The 18,954-nt window shown below is 44.5% G+C and overlaps 1 protein-coding gene and 9 non-coding genes across 12 annotated transcripts; all 10 read right to left on the bottom strand.

Annotated features, from left to right (window-relative positions):
- Nucleotides 1–57: 57 nt before the first annotated feature.
- Nucleotides 58–18,598, bottom strand: LOC133844519 (helicase domino). 3 transcript variants are annotated; one of them, XM_062278549.1, is made up of 14 exons: nucleotides 17,212–17,794; nucleotides 16,822–17,143; nucleotides 16,472–16,757; nucleotides 13,483–14,298; nucleotides 11,939–13,187; nucleotides 11,395–11,581; nucleotides 10,686–10,822; nucleotides 10,434–10,620; nucleotides 8,127–10,211; nucleotides 7,668–7,886; nucleotides 4,453–4,488; nucleotides 1,324–4,380; nucleotides 888–1,256; nucleotides 58–443 (listed from the first exon to the last, which is right to left on the bottom strand). In XM_062278549.1, the coding sequence occupies exons 1-14, from the start codon at nucleotides 17,781–17,783 to the stop codon at nucleotides 438–440; spliced, it is 9,528 nt and encodes a 3,175-aa protein (XP_062134533.1). In that variant the 5' UTR covers nucleotides 17,784–17,794; the 3' UTR covers nucleotides 58–437. The 3 variants fall into 3 exon arrangements, with proteins under 3 accessions (XP_062134533.1, XP_062134534.1, XP_062134535.1); XM_062278550.1 differs by lacking the exon at nucleotides 58–443 and adding an exon at nucleotides 18,398–18,598 and having other exon boundaries at nucleotides 712–1,256; XM_062278551.1 differs by lacking the exon at nucleotides 58–443 and adding an exon at nucleotides 18,035–18,255 and having other exon boundaries at nucleotides 712–1,256.
- On the bottom strand, nucleotides 10,281–10,389 carry LOC133846634 (small nucleolar RNA Me28S-Am2589). The gene has a single exon (XR_009894975.1). It is a non-coding gene; the product is annotated as a small nucleolar RNA Me28S-Am2589 (small nucleolar RNA).
- LOC133846656 (small nucleolar RNA psi18S-841/snoR66) lies at nucleotides 10,899–11,036 on the bottom strand. Its single transcript, XR_009894997.1, has one exon. It is a non-coding gene; the product is annotated as a small nucleolar RNA psi18S-841/snoR66 (small nucleolar RNA).
- LOC133846657 (small nucleolar RNA psi28S-3316) lies at nucleotides 11,067–11,200 on the bottom strand. Its single transcript, XR_009894998.1, has one exon. It is a non-coding gene; the product is annotated as a small nucleolar RNA psi28S-3316 (small nucleolar RNA).
- LOC133846659 (small nucleolar RNA psi28S-3316) lies at nucleotides 11,228–11,359 on the bottom strand. The gene has a single exon (XR_009895000.1). It is a non-coding gene; the product is annotated as a small nucleolar RNA psi28S-3316 (small nucleolar RNA).
- Nucleotides 11,720–11,866, bottom strand: LOC133846667 (small nucleolar RNA psi28S-3378). Its single transcript, XR_009895008.1, has one exon. It is a non-coding gene; the product is annotated as a small nucleolar RNA psi28S-3378 (small nucleolar RNA).
- On the bottom strand, nucleotides 13,256–13,363 carry LOC133846633 (small nucleolar RNA Me28S-Am2589). The gene has a single exon (XR_009894974.1). It is a non-coding gene; the product is annotated as a small nucleolar RNA Me28S-Am2589 (small nucleolar RNA).
- Nucleotides 14,661–14,797, bottom strand: LOC133846655 (small nucleolar RNA psi18S-841/snoR66). Its single transcript, XR_009894996.1, has one exon. It is a non-coding gene; the product is annotated as a small nucleolar RNA psi18S-841/snoR66 (small nucleolar RNA).
- LOC133846658 (small nucleolar RNA psi28S-3316) lies at nucleotides 14,828–14,961 on the bottom strand. The gene has a single exon (XR_009894999.1). It is a non-coding gene; the product is annotated as a small nucleolar RNA psi28S-3316 (small nucleolar RNA).
- LOC133846660 (small nucleolar RNA psi28S-3316) lies at nucleotides 15,005–15,136 on the bottom strand. The gene has a single exon (XR_009895001.1). It is a non-coding gene; the product is annotated as a small nucleolar RNA psi28S-3316 (small nucleolar RNA).
- Nucleotides 18,599–18,954: the final 356 nt, after the last annotated feature.

Raw genomic sequence — 18,954 nt, 5'->3', positions numbered from 1 at the left:
ACAATCCAAAAACACATTGTTATTATAATCATCATAATACTTTTTTATTGTATTTTAAATTATGCTAAAACATAAGTTATATATTTACTTATTCATATATAGTTAATAGTTAAAAATCTAGAATTAAGCAGGTTCTAATGTTCTAAAATTTACCGAAAATGTACATACAGCGTTGTCTCGGGGGAAAGCTTAAGGAATATGCGATGTACAATTGCGTTTCCCGCTGATCAGCTGTATCTTAGATTGGGATTAATACACTACTAAAAGCTAGACCCTTTTTTTGTATTTGTATTATATTTATATAATTACAGTTAATTGCAGCATTAAGCTATCATGCTTGCATGTGTGTGTGTGAGTGAATTTTGTGAGTGCAACATCAACATCATCATTTCATATCCTGCTTGTTCCTGCTTGCACCTGCACCAGGCGAGCGCCGCTCATGGCTGTAAAACCAATCGAAACAAAAGTTTTTTAAGTACATTTTAAGCGAATGATTGATTGATTGATCGGGTCGATTGATTGACTGATTGAGCTGAGCTGAACTGTAGTACAATAATGCATGATATCGAAAACTTGAAATGAGTTGAAAGCATTCAATAATTTGGAACATGTCACACGTTCACGTTCGGATCGAAATTGCTGTCCACTGAAATTGTAGCGACGATGCATTTGGTCGTTGTTGTGGTGCTTGTTGCTGTGGCTGTATTTGTGGTAGTGGTGGTGGTGGAGGTTGTGCTAGTGGAGGTGGTGCTTGTGTTCGTGGAGTTGTTTGTGGAGGTAATGATGGTGGTGGTACGCCGATTGCGAGGCCGAGCACCCGCTCGACTCGCCAAATGTTATTCTTTCTCGCTTCTGATCATGATCTTTTTCTTCACCAGCGTGCGTACCTGTTGCGTCGTCGGCTGCGTCTGTGTTACGCCTCCCACCAACTGTTGCTGCTGCTGTTGTTGTTGCTGCTGCAAGCTGCTCACTGTTGGCAACGGAGCCGTGGTCTGTGTGATGGTCATCACCTCAGCCGGACCAGCTGTGGGCCCAGCAATGCTCGTATGCTGTTGCTGCTGTTGTTGTTGCTGCTGCTGCTGTTGAACCACGGCCAGCAAATTGCCACCAGCTGTGGTCTGCAGGCGCACAGGACTGGCATTTTGTCGCTGATTATGCTGCAGTGCCACAGTCGTGGCTACTTTAAGGCCGGCAATATTCTGGCCTGTACGCAAACCGCCAGCAGCCAACGCTTGTGCCGAAGCAGCAGAAACCACCTAAAAGGAATAATGAAAACATTTATAGAGTTGCAAACATTTTTAAAGAACATCTCTTCACACATACCTGTATAGTCTGACGCTGTGTCGCTTGCGAAGCTACCGAAACGGGTATGACACGACCAACACTCGTCTTACCCAGCACTAGACCCGTCTGCTGACCGCTGCGCATCACCTGCTGAATTTGCTGCACAGTCACCGAATTGGACAGCGCCTTGGTGTTCTGTATGTGCAGCAGTTGCGCTTGAACGCTGCCACCGCCTGGCGTTGCCTTCTGCTGCTGCTGCTGTTGTTGCTGTTGCTGGGCAGCCGGCGAGACGGTGACGCCACCGGGTGTCTGCTGCTGTGGCCCCGTTGTGGTGGCCACAATATTCGTCGCTGTTGGCTGACCCGACGCACTCACCAGCTGCGTCATGCGACTAATCTTGCGTGGTATGCCCATCTGCTGTTGCATTTGCAGGTGCCGCATTTGATTGGGCATGGCCACCTTGATGTGACTGCCTGGCTTCAGTTGTGGCAACGTCATATTAACGCTGCCCGCCTGCACTGTGGGCGGACCTGTTGCCGAGACCGTCACGCCGCCAGCACTCACACTGCTGCCACTCGCGGCCGCTGCAGTGGATGCCTTGACGAGCGAAGCAATCTGCTGCTGCGTCACCTGTTGTGGCTGCTGTTGTTGCGTTATGCCAGCGACGGGCAGCTGCTGTTGCTGTGCACCGCCACCGCCACTGCTGGTGGTAGTGAAGAGCGGTCCTGTCGCCTGTTGTGCCTTCTGGGCGGCCAGAATGTTGTGACGCTTCACCAACAGCATATCACCGGCCCCAGTGGCTGTGCCACCGCCCCCGCTGCCATCGGGGGTCAGCACCTGACGCGGCAGACCCTGCTTGCCGGCCGTCATCTGCTTGATGAACTGTGTGCGCGCCTGACCGTGCATTTGCACCGTGCTCACCACGTTGCCCGCCTGCACTGTGGTTGCCCCTGGCATACCCGTCACGGCGACCTTCTGACTGGTCACATGCGTGGGCGTCTGCATCAGATTGCCGGTTTGAATGATTGTGCCCGTGGCCAAAGCACCGCCTGCCGTTTGCACCACGGTTGGATTCAGATTAGCTGTGCCACCGCCAGGCGTTGCTTGTTGGGTCTGCAATACCTTCAGATTGCGCTGTCGGTAGAGCTGTATATGCGCCGCTGGCTGCGGCGTGCCTGGCAGCACCGTCTTACCGCTCTGCTGCAATGCACTAACCGGAATGCCTTTGGTGGTCACCAGCTGCGTCGTCTGCGTAGCATTGGCGCCGGAGACAGCCGCCAAGCGCAGCTGTGCCTGGAATTGTGCTGGACTCACACTCTGTCCCAGGCTGGGCATGCGTTGTTGCAGCACCACATCTTGAAGGGTATTGCCGCCAGCGCCGCCAGTGGAGACGATGCGTTGACCACGCAACATGGCCGTATTGAGTGTGGTCACTGTACCCGTTGTTGTCTGCTGCTGTTGCTGTTGATGCTGCTGCTGCTGTTGACTGGCAGATGTAGTGGTCAACGGACCCACCGACACCACTTGCGGCAACGTTTGCGTCTGCACAATGCTGCCCAGTTGTGGTGCAGTGTTCACCGGCAGCGTTGATTGCGACGAGATGGACACAATCTGCGCTGTTGACGCGGCATTCACATTGCTATGCGTTGCAATGGGCAAGGATTGCACGGGCGTGGTGAGCACCACACTGACGCTCGACTGACCGCCGCCTTGTGACACTGTCTGCAGCTGCACATTGCCACCCGCATTGCCCGACGTCTGCTGGGCCAGCTGCTGCAGCTGTCCGGCTGTCAGATTGGCCGTGGTGCCCACAATGGTCTTCACCAGCTGCTGAGTTGTCGTTTGTGTGCGCAGTTGTTGCTGCTGCTGTGGCTGGTGCACTAGAATGGCAGTTTGTTGTGTTGGTGCCACATTCGCGCTGGTCAAGTGCTGTATCTGCAACTGCTGCAGTTGGCCCGTGTTGCCAGCGGGCACCGTAACTGTTGTTGCCGTTGTGCTGGGCACCAACTCGACGGTCTGCTGCACGGTGGTAACAGTTGGCAACTGTTGTTGTTGCTGTTGTTGCTGTTGCACTTGTTGTTGCACTTGTTGTTGCACTTGCTGCTGCTGTTGTTGTTGCTGCATTGGCTGTTGATGTTGTTGCACCGATTGCTGCTGCTGTTGTTGCATCGGCGGCATTTGACCGCGCTGCTTGTCACGCATTTTACTAGCTTTCATCATGTCTGCAATGTTGCTCGGCGACACCGGCTGATCATAGTTGGCAATGCCAAACTTCTGCAGCACTCCCATATGCTTGGGGTTCATCAGGCTAGGTGCATTGAATTGTCGCTTTGGTGGCGGCGCCTTCTTCAAGTACGCCGTCTTGATGGTATCGAAGCGCTGTCGCATCACCTTATAGAACGATGAATTGTTGTCGCTGGCATAGAGCTGTGTGGTTCGCAGATAGCGCAACGGACTCTTCATGTACTCGGTGCGCAGTATGGGCTTCAGTTTCTTTTGCTTCTTTGGACTCTCAACCACTTTGCCCTCCTCCCGCGGCTGAATGTGCGTCTCGTAGCGCCAACGGCACTGCCTGGCTGAACGATACGTCTTCGAACAGAAATTGACCATCTCGGACACCAAATCCCAGTTGGGTGTCTGGCCCGGTGATAAGAGCATAAGACTGCACGGCAGTCCCTGCAAATTGATGAGCACATGCAATATGGCCATGTCCTCAAACACACACCATTCGCTCATCGCCTCCGGTTCAGTCAGCGGCTTGGCGGGTATCTGTGGCTTCAGGCCCGGTATCATTGAGTTGGGCTTAAAGCTGCCGCGGAATCGTTGATTCTTCAGCTCACGCCGCAGTCGCGCCAGCTGCGCCGTTGGCCGATCAAACAACGATCGTGGAGGCACATAATTATCCTCACGACGCATTTTGTTGGGTCGCCGGCTGCCATCGAAACCAGCATCAGTGCGAGATCTTTTAAGTTCACGGCGCACATAGACAGGCGGCAGCTCAGTTTCAGGAATAGGATCGAGATCGTATATGAACGACAGCGAATAATCGATGTAGATATCATTATTATCCTGCGGCGGCGTTGGCGGGCACCACATCTAATAGGCAAAGGGCAAGAAATAAATAGAATATGTTTTTTGAAACGTTTGTGATTCAAATGTTTTACTTACAGGCATCTCCTCCATGCAATTGCGCGATATCCAGACCTGAGAGTGTATCGAGACGAGTCGAGCCGAGCGAAGCGAAGCGGAGTTAAAGAAAAGAATAAACGTTCAATTATATTATTTTCGTATCGTATGAAGCAACTCTGTTTTGGTGGTGGTGTTTATTGGCTTATGGCTTAGTATAAACTAACGCATATCCCAAAATCGTATTCTACGTGATTAACGAGATTTATGACGTGGTAGATTTTACTTTATTCCCGGAATCATTTCGTACGTCGTTTGAAGAACAATTGGCAAAGTCTATGGAACTTCTATACACGGAAATCGATGTAAAGGAATTGTGAGAGGCTGTTGTTGGGTGGTTAGGTAAGGATTTTTGGATCAGGGTGCATCGGGCCAACAAATAAACCAATGATCTTACATCGACTTGGATATTTAAAAGATATTATCACATAAATTAAATTCGTACATTTTTTTTTGTTTGTTTTCTTGTCGACACCAAAACAGAATTCTACATTCGGTAACACAGAAAATAATATGATTGAGAATATTTTGATTTCCGCTTATTCTTTTCCAACTTTGTCAAATTGTCTTCTATATTTAAAATCTTGTATCACGCACGAAATTTGTCCGCAAATAAAAACCACAACGTCTTTAAAATACATTTTGTTCTTTTTTGAAAGCATATCGAATCGATTCTTCTGTTTTATTTGTTAGTCAATCTATATGCTTATAGTCTTTAGATTGTTGTTAATTCTAAACTTTTTAAGGTTTTGTTTTTTGGTTTTTTTCTTTCATAATACAAAATAAATTATCGAATGCAAAAATATTAACATTTACCATAAATTTAAAGAAAGTTACCTAGGGACTTATGAACTAAGGCGCAGTTGAGAGTGTTTTTGAAGACTTAAGACAGAGTTTTAACAACGAAATTAATAATAGTACAAGTAAATATTTTAGTTTTGTTTTTAAGTTGTCCGCACACTGCTTAAATATAAGGTCTAAAACTATATTCTGATGATATCGGGTGTATATTTATATACAATCTGGGATCGAGTGTTCTTAATTATTTAATGCTCTTAGGGGGCAGCAGCAATCACATATCTGGTGCCTCTCAATTGGCCTGGCTCATTGAGATGCCAACGTAACCAGCTTAAAGTGCCAATTAAATAAAATAATCTTTATAAAATATCAGTTATTGTGTGCATAGGATTTGCAAGCACTGTTGATACAGATGATTAAACTCGTTTAAAGTTCAATTACTTGACTAATCTCATCTCTTCATGTTTCCCCCTCTTATTTCACTTTAAGCTAGCGTCATTGGGAAATGTGCTCACTCACAAAAGTTGCTGCCCTACCTGCTTATTCTATACACAATTTGTTATCCTACCGCTCCTTTACTCATTCTCACTGCCTAGCATTGATTATGCCACCTAACTAACTTACAAGGAAACTTGTTACAGTCTATAAAATACTCGTACTTAAGATCAGAAATGCAGTATTTTCCACACACCGTTTGAACACCCTCAAAAAATCACACAGCACACGCAGCTTCTTGGCCTCAGCAGAGATTTGCACCAGAGACCACATTTTGTTAATACTGATTGCTATCCTCATCATATCCGCTATCACCTGTTGCCACTGGCACCATTTGCACTGGCGCCTGTTGTCTCTGCTGTTGAAGTTGCGCTGTTGCCAGCAGTGTTGGATGTGCCACCACTTGAGGATCGTAGGCTTACTCGAGGTCTTGTGGTTATCCACCGATTCAACGTTGTTGTTTGGGTCTCTTCGGACTTAGCGACCGCAGTTCGTTTACTTAATGCTTGCGAGCGACGCGACGCTGGCTTTGGATTTGATTGTGAATTTGAATCGCTACGCGGTGTTGATCGTCTCACATTTCGACTACCACTGCTTGGCACTGGACTCACATCTAGCGTCCATAGATTAATCTTCACTGAGCCTCTTGAGCGTGTCCGAGGTGTGTGCCCACTGTTATCATCGCTTCCCACTCGACTGCTAATGCTGCGCTGCCTTTGCACCGCCGGCGTCGACTCCTTGTTTTCTGTTTTGATCTCTGTTTTGGCTACCGTTAAAGGATCATTGGGATCATCCGTTTCAGACTCTTCAGACACATTGTAATACGTGGAACTGGTCATTGTCGTATCCTGCACTTGATTGTGTGCACTCCAGGTGTCTAAGCTATTCGCTCCGTCACCGGCTGTCGCATAACTTGAACTGGATTGTGTTTCCACATTTACATCTTCATTGTCATTGTCATTGCCATCGTCATCGTCACCGCTGTGATCATCATCATCGTCCAGGCGCTCTTCCTGCATTTCATCTTCATCTTCTGTTTGTGTTACGTCTTCTTGCACAGAGTTTGATTCGGAAGCTTCGGAACCAGATGCCGCAGTGGATTCATTCTGTTCTCTCTCCTCTTCATCTTCATCATCTTCGGCACTATCCACGGATATTAATGTGTTTTCAGCATCTTCATCATCATCTTCCTTATCTCCCTCTTCTTCATTGTCATCCTCATCTTCATCTTCATCCTCATCACCATCGCTAACATCACTGCTACGGCTCTTGGCCTGCTTCAAAGCAAGTGGCGCTGATATTGTCGCACGTCTCTCCAGCAACTTTCGCCTAGAGGCTGCCGTTGTGGTCAACGAAACGCTCTCTCTACGTTTAGTCTGAGTGTTATTCTTAACGGGTGTTGTCGTTGTCGGTGCAGTAACTGATTTAGCTGGTGTCTTCATTAACTTGCTCATGGCTACATTGGCTGATTGACGCTTGGGACGCTCCTCCGCTCTAGTGAGTGGAGTTCCCGCGGCCGCTAAAGCTGTGCGCGTTGTCTTTCTAGAGGGGGGTGTTGGTGTGTCAACAACTGCAGCTACACTCAGCGAATGTAAACGCGTCTGTCGCCTAGCTGGAGTCGGAGTAGACGTCGCTGCAGTTGATGACCGTTTACTGCTGCTACTGTTGCCACTGCTCCTTGCGGGCGCAGTCACATTGAGACTGTTTCGTCTCGTACGCACAGAACTAACCTGTTGCACTGGTGAACTTTGTTTGTTACTAATACTTCTACTTAAACCCGGACCTTGACCTCGGGCCATGGAGGTTTGCTTAAACCGTTTATCGCGCTTATTATGCTTAGTTAGCCTAATGCCTACACCTGGTGTTCGTTTGTTTATTGGATTGGAATCTTGTTTAGTATTAACCTGATTGCTTGCATCCTTGCGACTGTAGGTCAGCATCTCCTCGGCCTCCGTTTCCTGTTTGAGTAACTGCTCCTCCTTCTCCATGGCTGCCAAACTATTAGCTTCCCATTCACGTTTTTGCGCTTCCAGCTCTGCCTCAGCAGCACGCAATTGTTCCGCTGTCCACGCAGCTCCGGTGGCTTCTACAAAGCGCATAGCGTAACGCTCAATTGGCGAAAGCTAAAGCGAGGATTGTACATTTTTAATTAGAAATAATTCTTAGGAATTGGAGGTTATAAAGTTTATGTCTGACGTTGAGTGATATAATCGAGCGTGGGTTAGATCGCTGCAACTATGTCTGAACGTCCGCTTCGTGTAGAAGTTTCTCTGGGCAACGTTTGCTATTCAAAGGAGCGCGAAGAAGCTCCTAGCTACCAAACGCTGACCATGAAATGAATGTAAATCAAGTTTCAAACTCACCTGCTTCACAAGATTCTGCATTTCCAGATCAGCTTTGCTCAATTCAACAGGTCCACCCTCAGCATTTGCATCGTCTGCAATTGGGATATTCTCATCGAACTCAGCCAGATCGGCAGCCACCTCAGCCTTGGCCGTCTTTGTGGCTTGCACATCCTGTTCGTCCTCAGCAGCAGCAAGTGCATGCTCATAGGCTCGCAGCGATTGCTTCTCGGTTTCGAAAACAGGTTCTGGCTCAGCAGCAACAATTTTGTCTTTTTCATCTGGTTTCTCTTGTGCATCCTCTTGACTCTGGTCCATCGTAAAGAGATCTTTGATGGTAGAGCTTTTGAAGAATGTGGTTGTAAAGTTTCCACCCTCGATGGCCATGTCACTGAGCATACGCTTTTGATTGGCTTTCTTCAAGATGTTCACCTCGATGGTTTTCTCAGAGACCAGACGATAGATGTGCACATCACGTGTCTGTCCAATGCGATGACAACGATCCTGGGCTTGTGCATCCATCGTTGGATTCCAGTCCGAATCATAAAAGATCACAGTGTCGGCGCCAGTCAAATTAATACCAACGCCACCAGAACGTGTGGACAAAATGAAACAGAAGATTCGCTTATCGCCATTGAAACGCTCCATGTGCATCTGACGCTGTTCCACACGTGTAGAGCCGTCCAATCGAAGGTAAATATGTCCATGGTAATTGAGGAATGCCTCGAGTACATCCAACATTTTTGTCATTTGTGTAAAGATTAATACTCGATGTCCTCCGACCTTCAGTTGACGCAACAGACGATCCAAAGTTTGCAATTTACCGCAATCATATTGAATGAGTCGCGGATCCGGGAATTGTGTAGTCATTGCGGAAATTATGGGATGCAGCATTGTCAGCTTCGGCGATAACGTTGTCGTTATCGATTCCTCAATTCGCCGTTCATTTTGCCAATGTGTTGATGATAAATTCTGCACATAACGTCGAATTCTTGGTGCACAAACTGATGGCACATAGATCACAAAATTGGCAAAGATCGGAGACAGTTCGACGCATCGTTGCTCAAGGCTCTTTAACAACAGATTGAGCGACCAGGTGTCGCTATGCTGACGCATGGCAACGGTGCAATTTGCATAGCCCCGCGTTTGCCATGTGGAATGCTTTAATGTGCGCGTCGCCTGCATGCAATTCTCAATGGCCTCACGACAATCCGAGCCATAGATGGGCGTAGCATCGGTGCGTCGCCGATTGATGTTGGCCATGCGTTTAAGTGAGGCCAATCGCTGCTCCTTACGCATCTGTATGAGCTGCTGCACTCGATAAGGATCCTCCAAGTCCTCTGGTGTCGAACAGTCGTCCTGAGACTTGCCATTGGTTTGGCGTTGCGCTGTCAACTTGACATGTGAAGCCAGATCTTTCACAATGGGATCCTTGCCAAGCTGTTGCAATTGTCCGGCTGAATTACTACTCGTTATCGTGGCTGAGCCTGCTGTTGATCCGATTGTTGTTGCCGTTTTGCTAGTGAGCGTCAAACGTGCTCCAGCACCTCCAGCACTTGTGGCGGGTGTCAGGTAGAAGAAGGGCTTTCCATCCTGCATAGTCTTGGCCACCTTAGCAGGCGTCGGTGCACTCATAGGCGACCTCGTGCTCAATAGCTTTGCACTGCTTCCCAACACATTAAGCGCTGAGTTGCTGGCGTTACTTCCGCTGGCAATTGTCGTCGGCGTTGATACCAAACTATTAATTATCACTGGCTTTAGCGCCATATTAATAGGATTAATTGTGCCGCTGACCCGTTTCAACACACGCCCACTTGGCAACAAGCTGCGCATTGGCACAATCTTCGAGCCTTCTAAACGCATGGCTGGACTTGCTCCTACACGAACTGCCTGCAGCTTGATACGCTGTGCCAGCTCAGCACTTCGTACTCGAATGTGAAAGCGATACTTGCCATTTGGGCAACGAGGTGGCGGCTGAGGAGCGCTGTCGATTTCCTCGATCAATTTGCGAGGCGGCGCCAACAAACGTGATTTGTGCGAAACGTAGGCCGTCATCGTTTGCTCCAGATGCAACAGCATCAAGTTAACAGTGTCCAAATTGACTTGCTGTAGACGAAACAAAATATGAAATTAATAAATTGTCATACATAATTATTAAAAAGTATTATTTGAGCACTTGAAATCAGGCAAATGCCTCGCAACAGCGAACATCCTATAACAATCGCAACTCTCTCAAAAATAGATTGAGTCGCAATATTCAGTGACAGTTTATCATCATTTAAGTGTCATTCAAATGTTTCCTCTCCCAATGTGGTGTCCAAAACTCACCGAGAATGGATCATACTCCAAGATGTCACTGACTAGCCTTGGCGTTTGGAATGCAATGCCCTCCATTTGAAACGGAGATATCGTGGGACGCACTTCAAACATATTCGGATGATTGCACACTTTTCGCAGTTGCATCAGCACATTGATCACACTTAGCAAGTTTCCAGTTTGCAGTGTTTCGCGGGTTCTATTAAGGCAATGAAAATCATTTAATATTGTTTCATGAAGTCGTTTAGTGTTTGGATTACTCACTTCGATCGACTCATAAAGTCTTCGTACAGATATCGCTGACGATTGGACAAACGGCACATGACCACATGCTCATATTTCTTTGGCATTTGTTTCTCCACCTCCTTCTTAAGCCGACGCAACAGAAATGGACGAATGACCTGAAGATATACAAGAAATTATTATTGATTAGCAAAAATCATTCAAGAAATTTAATATTTAATGGAAATATAAAGGACAGCTGTGAGCTACTTAATACAATGCAATCATTTTGAGGACATAATCACATGGATAAATCGCAACATCAGTTTGTTATAGCAAACTTACAAATTGTCATCACATGAAAGCATCAATGTGACACAGAGTGCGCTTGCAGAGGGAGGATCAATCTATGGCTTAATATTAGTATGTGCACAGTGTAAATGGAATTGAGCAATTAAAACGCATCAAGTCACTTGCAACCGCGACAATTGCTTTAGCACACAGCTACGATTTTCAAGGGCGTTTATAAAGCGATCGAGAAAACGCTTTTAGGTGCAAAATGTATACTATTAAATTTTATCTTGAAATGTACTCAGCGTTATGGACTTTCGAATGGCTTCAATACAAAAGTCACTTGCAACTTAGCTTTGCTCTGGCACACAGCTACGATTTTCAAGCGCATTGAATTGGCGTACAAGAAAACGCTTTTAGGTGCCATACACAATGAAGAAGAATTATAAGAAATATTTACCTTGTGCAATCGTGTAATTAATGTTTCGTTGTACTCCATATTGCCCTCGATCATGCCAGTCATGGGATTGGAGAACCATTCCTTGAACTCGCGATGCGAAGAGAACACGTACGGCATGAGGAAGTGCATAAGTGACCACAACTCCATGAGGTCATTCTGCAGCGGTGTGCCAGTTAATAGCAGACGCCTATTAAATAAGAAGGAAATTCGTAAGATTAGTATGTATTTAAAAAAAAAAAAACAATACAATAATTTGCCGTTAATTTCCGTGCAACAACAGAAACAAGAACAAATCGAAACATATTAATTAAAAAAAGAGAAAACATTGTCTCAAAACAAGGCCACAAGCATTCTAAGGCTGGATTAGCATGCTCTTGTTAAATATGCGGCATTATAGCGTGTTTTAATTTTAGCACCCAAGCGTAGTCCCCAGGCTAGTTTAGCAGTCGCATGGTTACTGATTTTTGGTGCTTGCAATTAGCAGCATTTTGCGGCAATAACAGAAACAAAAGACAAACAATTACAAATTTAGTAATTTACTGACCTTTCGGTGGAGAAGTTGAGTAGCAGCTGCCAACGCTGTGACTTGAAATTTTTAATATTTTGCGCCTCATCCAATATGAGATATTTCCACTTTTTACGCCGGAAACTTTGCTGATCCTGTACCACAAGTTTGTACGATGTGATGCAGACATGGAAAGCATTTGGCTTTGTCCAACCAACACGCTTCAGCTTACGCTCCTTCTGCGTGCCATAGTAGGTGAGTATTTTGAAGCCAGGACACCATTTCTTGAACTCCATTTCCCAGTTAAGCATCACAGATGAGGGAACAACAATCAGATGCGGACCCCAGTTGCCCTTGGCACAGGCCAAATGCGCCAATAGCGCAATTGTTTGAATGGTCTTGCCCAAACCCATCTCATCGGCTAGGATGCCGTTGAGCTTGCGCTCGTTCATTGTGACCAACCAGTCGAGTCCGATATGCTGATACTCGCGCAACGAATGCTTTAGAAGGAATGGCACCGGTGTCACGACATTCGTCGAGGACAATGTGTTGCCCTTGGGCTGCAGACTTTCGGCCAACGCCGCGGCATCATTGAGCATGGCATCCTTGTTGTCCTTGCTGCTCGCAACAGCAGAGCTATTGCCAGGGCCATCACCATCGGCGTCTGTCAATAAACTTTTGAGACCATCCTGTTCGCGATCATCCATATCGGTGTCGCTTTTAATGGTTGAGAGATCTTCATCTTCATCATCATCACTGGCTTCCATTTCGCTGCCATCGGTTGAATCTTCAACTGCCGTCGAATCATCATCTGAATCCTGCTCTGAGGTCTCCACAGCCATTTTACGCCGCTTAGCGCTGGGCGGTTCATCAATTTTGCCCGATTTATATTTCTCCAGCAGCTGTTCAACGGACAAATCATTGTCCGCCTCCAGTTCATCAATCTCCTTTTGATGATCGATTTCCTGCTCGGCTTCTTCCTGTTTGCTGATTGTGTTCTCATCATCATCGCTAGCTTCCTTTGCCTGAAACTCGCTATCATCGCTTTCTTCAGCATCAGGATCGGTAGCAGATGCCGCTGCGCCTTTTGTTGAGCTCTGCTCCTCAAGCAGTAGCTTATCACGATTCTCCAAATAGCCTGGCGGCAAATCGTTAAGGAAATCATCAAAGTCCATTTGAGATTCTTTTGCCAGAGCTTTGACTTCCTCGTTGACATCAGCTGCCTCCTCTTCGGCCTTGGCAATTGTCTCCTCGTCATCCTCCGACCCAGACTCTGGTCGAAATTCATCTGTTAATAGAGATAATTAAAATGAATCAAATTGCCAACATATTTATGCAGATGTGTATGCTTTTTGAATAAGCATCAGACAAATGCCTCGCTAATGCGACCATCCCTTAATAACATCGTAGAGCTCAAAAATAGAGCAAGACAACGTTTCAGTTTTATTTTCTCATCAGGTGCTCTCTTAGAATTTTAGTAAAATATCTGAGATCAATGGTTACTATAAATTAAGACCATATTTTTACAATCTCTCATATTTTCTTTACTAAACCATTTTAATACAATATAAAATTAAACTCACCATCTGATTCGCGTTTGGGTGAAGTGAGACGACTTGAGGTTAAACTTGGCGTATCGGGCACATTTTTGTTCATGCCCTCGGCTAACTGCTGGGAGAACTTTTCGGTCTGGTCAACAATAAAGCTGAGATGTTGATCGAGAGCTTGCTTTCGCTTTTCTTCGATTTTCGTTTGATGCTTGTACTCGACCAGTTTCTCGACATTCGACCAGAAGCTCTTCACCTCACGTGCTATGAAGGAGGCCACTCGCTTTAGATGGAGCTCCTGTGCCTTCTCAGCTCGTTGTGCTGCATTGGCCTTGTCCTGGAAATACTTTTGCACCATTTTGGCGCATTTCTTGGCCGCATTCTTCTTCCATTTACGCTCCTGCGCAAAATCAGCTGCCAGCCAAACCATCTCCTCCAGCAGATAGTCCCAATGCGCCTTGGGGCGGCTGGGCTCCTGCAGCTTGGGCAAACGCCTCTCAGTCCATAATCCCTCTCGCTGTAGTTCGGAAATACGCTGCATCACGTAAACCTCCTGCTTCGCCTTAAACGAAAACTCTTGTGCACTGTTCGGTGTCCCAGTGCTGGCAAGTGGACTCAAAAGGCTGCCACTGCCACCGCCAGGGGTACAAGGTGTTGTCAAGGAACTACCAGCAGCAGCTCCATTGGCTCCACCAGCGCCTGTGTACAGTGGCGTTGGTGTCGCTCCACTTGCTCCTCCTGTTGCCGCCGATGTTCCGCCGCCAGTTTGTCCCGTTGCATTTGGCTGGGAGTTTGGGCGACGCAGCGCCGATGAGCCCCCAGAGCTACTGCAGGGCACCAACGGAGTGCCACCTTTGAAGAAAAGCGATTGAAAAAGTTATGCATTAGTCGAAAATAATATCAAGAAACCGTAGAAAGCTCTTAGCCAACTTGCATGCTGGAAAAGTGCATCATCCAATCACAAGCTACCATATTAAAGCAACACGATACGTAAGAGATAATGAAAAAACGTTCAAATCAATCAATTAGATAATTAATTTTAACCATATTTTATTGCGAATTATATTGTGTTTTATATATGTATTCGGATTGTCTGCTATAGAAATCAATCAAAAACGAAAAAGTCAAATTCTAAGACAAACTCATGCAAAACTCCTCCTAGCTCGATTCTTAAGTATTATCTCATCAGCACCGTCACTTAAAATAATCTGAAGCAAATGTACGGCGAGTAATTCAATGCAATCATTTTGAAAACATGATCATATGGATAAATCGCAACATCAGTTTGTTATAGCAAACTTACAAATTGTCATCACATGAAGGCGTCAATGTGACACAGAGTGCGCTTGCAGAGGAAGGATCAATCTATGGCTTAATATTAGTATGTGCACAGTGTAAATGGAATTGAGCAATTAAAACGCATCAAGTCACTTGCAACCGCAACAATTGCTTTAGCACACAGCTACGATTTTCAAGGGCGTTTATAAAGCGATCGAGAAAACGCTTTTAGGTGCAACATATATTATAATATAATTATATACTATTCAGTTTGATCTAGAAATGTACTCAGCGTTATGGACTTTCGAGTGGTAATAATTCAAAAGTCACTTGCAACTTAGCTTTGCTCTGGCACACAGCTACGATTTTCAAGCGCATTGAATTGGCGTACAAGAAAACGCTTTTAGGTGCAATGGGAAATGTTTCAGATTCCTATTTAGCCGAATTGCAGAGAAACATAAATTTAATTCGGCGTGCCGAATTTGTTAATTAATTATGCGCAAGACTTTAAATAAATAAATTGAGAGTTTATATTGGTAAACCAACTTTTTAAATAATAACTATTAATGCTAAAGCTAATGAATAATTTTGCTAACTAAATTCAAATGTTTATTGTACATTCAATTCAAAATTCAACTTGGCGCAATTTGGGCAGCAAAATAAGCAACAAAAAAAAAAGTTAATGAAATAAATGAGGAATGAATGGAACACCAATTCTAGAATGTAAATGATAAATTTGTAATTACAATAGAATAGATTATTTTAGACACATCGAATGAATAGAATATCAATAAGTATAATGCACTACTTTTATCAATTGGTGGCAACAATAATTGAAATAATGAATGCTTTTTTATATTAAAGAAAAAACCACTCAATGTAAAAAGTTAAAGAAATAAATAAAATGACTTTTTAAGGTTTTTGATTTTTGTTGCGAACGATAAGCACCTGGCACCAAAGGTACAGAAGAATTTCCTACGGCAGGAGGCGCGGGTATTTGACCGAAGACCATACCGTGACGACCTCCTAGAGGTCTACCGGGTATGTGACCTATATTATAACGATACAATTTGATGGTGAGTTGAGAGAGTAGAGTTGTGCGTTAGGATTTGTAGGCGGCAGTAACAAATGTGAGAGAGAGGATGAAAAATCATAATGAAAAAACAAAAACAGTGGGAATCGAAAAACAAATATACAGCAATACATGAATGTAATTGTATAGTGATGAATTTGAATATTATGTTTGTTGTTATTAAATATATTATGCATACATGTAAATATCTTTTTAGTATTTAAAGTATGTGTGTGTTTTATGTTTAATGGTGTGTAAAATTTGTTATATTAGTGGAGCAAAATGTAAGTTGTTTTGCATTTGGAGAGACGACAACTTTATTGGTATTGTGCAGGGCGTGCGTTGTACTTTATTTAGTAGTTGCTAGACAGTTGCTCTGGACGCGATATTTTTTGTTTTGTTTGGGAGTTGCTAGCAGTTGGTATTACATGTATATTAAACTTAATTGTATGCAAATTTTTAAGTTGTAAATGTTGATAAATTTGAATATTTTCTGTTCTTTTTGCATGTTTCTCATTTTTGAGTAATGTACAATAATAAATTTTGAAACATAAACACAAACGGAAATACAACAAAAACACAAAATAATAACAATGAGATAGATACGAGAGAGAGATTGAGACAGTTTCCCGCTAAAGGATTTGAAATCCTTTTCCAAAAACATTTGATGCTTACCTTGCTGCGTCAACTGTACTACGGCGGCGGGTAGCTTCGTGGAGACGGCCACTGGCGTTGCACCAACTGATGGAATTTTAATTTCCGCCTCCGGTGGCAAGGCATTACCGCTCGTCTCCACTAAGCTGCTGGTTGTGGAAACGGCTCCAGTCGCTGCGGCAGCTGCTGGTGCTGTTGTCGTTGTAGTCTGTCCACCTCTACTTGGACTCGATTTTGCTATTGCTGCGCCTGCAACTGCTGCGGTTGTGTTGCTACCAAGTTTCGATGGTAGTTGAGATTGCGTATTCTATCGTTTAAAATATTTGTGATAAGTAAATCATAATAAATAATAGATGATATTAATTGCTAACCGTTTTTGGTGTGCTGTTGTCTGCATCCAATTGTACGCCTGTTGTCCCTGTAGTTGTTGTTGTTGCAACGTTGCTGCCAACAACAGTTGATTCAGTTGGCTGTTGCTGTTGATTGGTTTTATGGGTTTGTGTTTGGGTCACAGCGGCTGCTGCTGCAGCGGCGGATGTTGTTGGTTTATCTTCGAGTATCAGCTGCTCGATACGATTCGCATTGCTATAGCTGATGAACTGCGGTGTTGGTGTCTTCTTACGCCACGCGGGGTAGTCCATCATACTGCCACCGTTTTGTAAATAAAAGTATTCGGACACATTTTCTAGATGTCTGCGAAACGAAATGCGAAAATGAATGAATACAAATGCAAATCCAATAAAGTACACATTTAGACTTACCTTTCCTTAAGATTACGCAAAATTTGATATTTCTGTTGAAGGATGCGCTTTCTGAGCGCACACAAGTCTTGCAATGCAGATGAATTCGCGCCACCAAATTCGCTGCTCGCCACAACAGACGCCGGCAGCAATGAGCCAACAATGTTGCTGCTAATAGCACCAACAATGTTATTGCTGCTGTTGGCGTCGCCTCCTGTTTCCAATCGCTGACGCTTAGCCTGTGGGGGCGACGTATTGTCACTTGTGGGGGCTTCTATTTTTATGGAGGAGGTAAAGGAGGAGGAAGCTGCTGCTGCTGTTGACGTTGACGTTGCTGCTGCCGTTGCCTCTGTCGACAAGTTCGACAGCGGCACAGGCAGCTGCGCACTGAGCAGCTGCTGCTGTTGTTGTTGTTTGCTGTTGGTTTTCAGTTGCTGCGTTGTTGTCGCTTTGCTGTTGTTAGCTGCTGTGGCTGTTGATTTTGGCGTTGTAACTGATTTTTCCGTTGATTGTATAGTTACACGGTCTGACACAGCAGGAGGGGCCGGGCTTAGCCCTTCATGCCCCCCTCCTGCTGAATTACCTTCATTCATGTTTGAGACATCTGTAAAAAAAAATGGCGGGAAATGTTTTTTTAGTCGGCACACACACTCATTTTTGTCTCGCGTGTTTCGTTAAAGACCGGATATTTTTCATCCCTGGCAAAACTGTATATATAAGCATGAATATATGGATGCGTGCACATACATACATACACACACACGACACAGGGTCAATCAATGACTTATATATGTATATGCCTCATAAATAAATTTAAATTTTATTTCTGCTGTGCAACCATTACATTTCACACATTTTTCACAACTGTCAATCTACATTGCTTCTTATCGGTGCCTGTCGCATGGAAAATGCAACTCTGCTTTGCAAATGGCTGCGTTTTCGCGATTTATTGTATACACACTCGCACGGCGAGATATTTTCACACACTGCCATTTTGAAAATTTTAATTTATGTAGATTTGAGCTACACAATTTATTTTAAATTTGTTAAGTTTCTATTAACGAAGTTGCGGCACTTTTCAAGCACGTCAGTCGAATGACCGATGGTAGAGCGAGACGGCTATATTTATAGGCTACTGCGGCTACTACGTCGGCGTCGGTTCTTTGTTGGGCGGAAATTTTTTCAACCATTTTTTTTTTCTTCGTACCTCAGATGGTGAAAATTTTTAATCACAAAATATCCACATCACAAATATGCATCCGGGCGTAAAAACAGTGAGAGCGCGTTCCGAAAATGATGCAGTAATTGCTAGAGCAATTTTTAAACAATATTTCTGCCTATTTCTACACTTAAAAATATTTTTTTGCGGAAAAGTGTGCGCGAACACACCGTTCGGCGTCGAGTAGAATGTGTAGTTTCGTCCAGAACAAGTTCTCATGAACGAGTTATCAAAAGAACCGAAAAACTTGTTCCGCTGCCTATTAACAACACTGAACTACTGTACATATTCTGCTTAAATGCCGCCCTGGGAGTATTTTTGTATTCTGTTAAATGTCTGTAATCTTTGTTAGCCCGGTTAGCAAACAATTTAATATTATGCAAACTTTTTGAAAATATATTGATTATTTGAATTTATATTAATACAACACAGGCGTAAATGCTTAATTTTTGGTAAAAAAAAACAAATACTATATACATTGTATTTTCTGTTGCGCTTTAGACTGCCACACCGCGACAAAGTATTATTTATTTTTACATAAATTT

Source organism: Drosophila sulfurigaster, chromosome 3 (genome assembly GCF_023558435.1).
Source record: "Drosophila sulfurigaster albostrigata strain 15112-1811.04 chromosome 3, ASM2355843v2, whole genome shotgun sequence".
Lineage (NCBI taxonomy): Eukaryota > Metazoa > Arthropoda > Insecta > Diptera > Drosophilidae > Drosophila > Drosophila sulfurigaster.
This window is presented reverse-complemented; position numbering and strand designations above follow the sequence as displayed.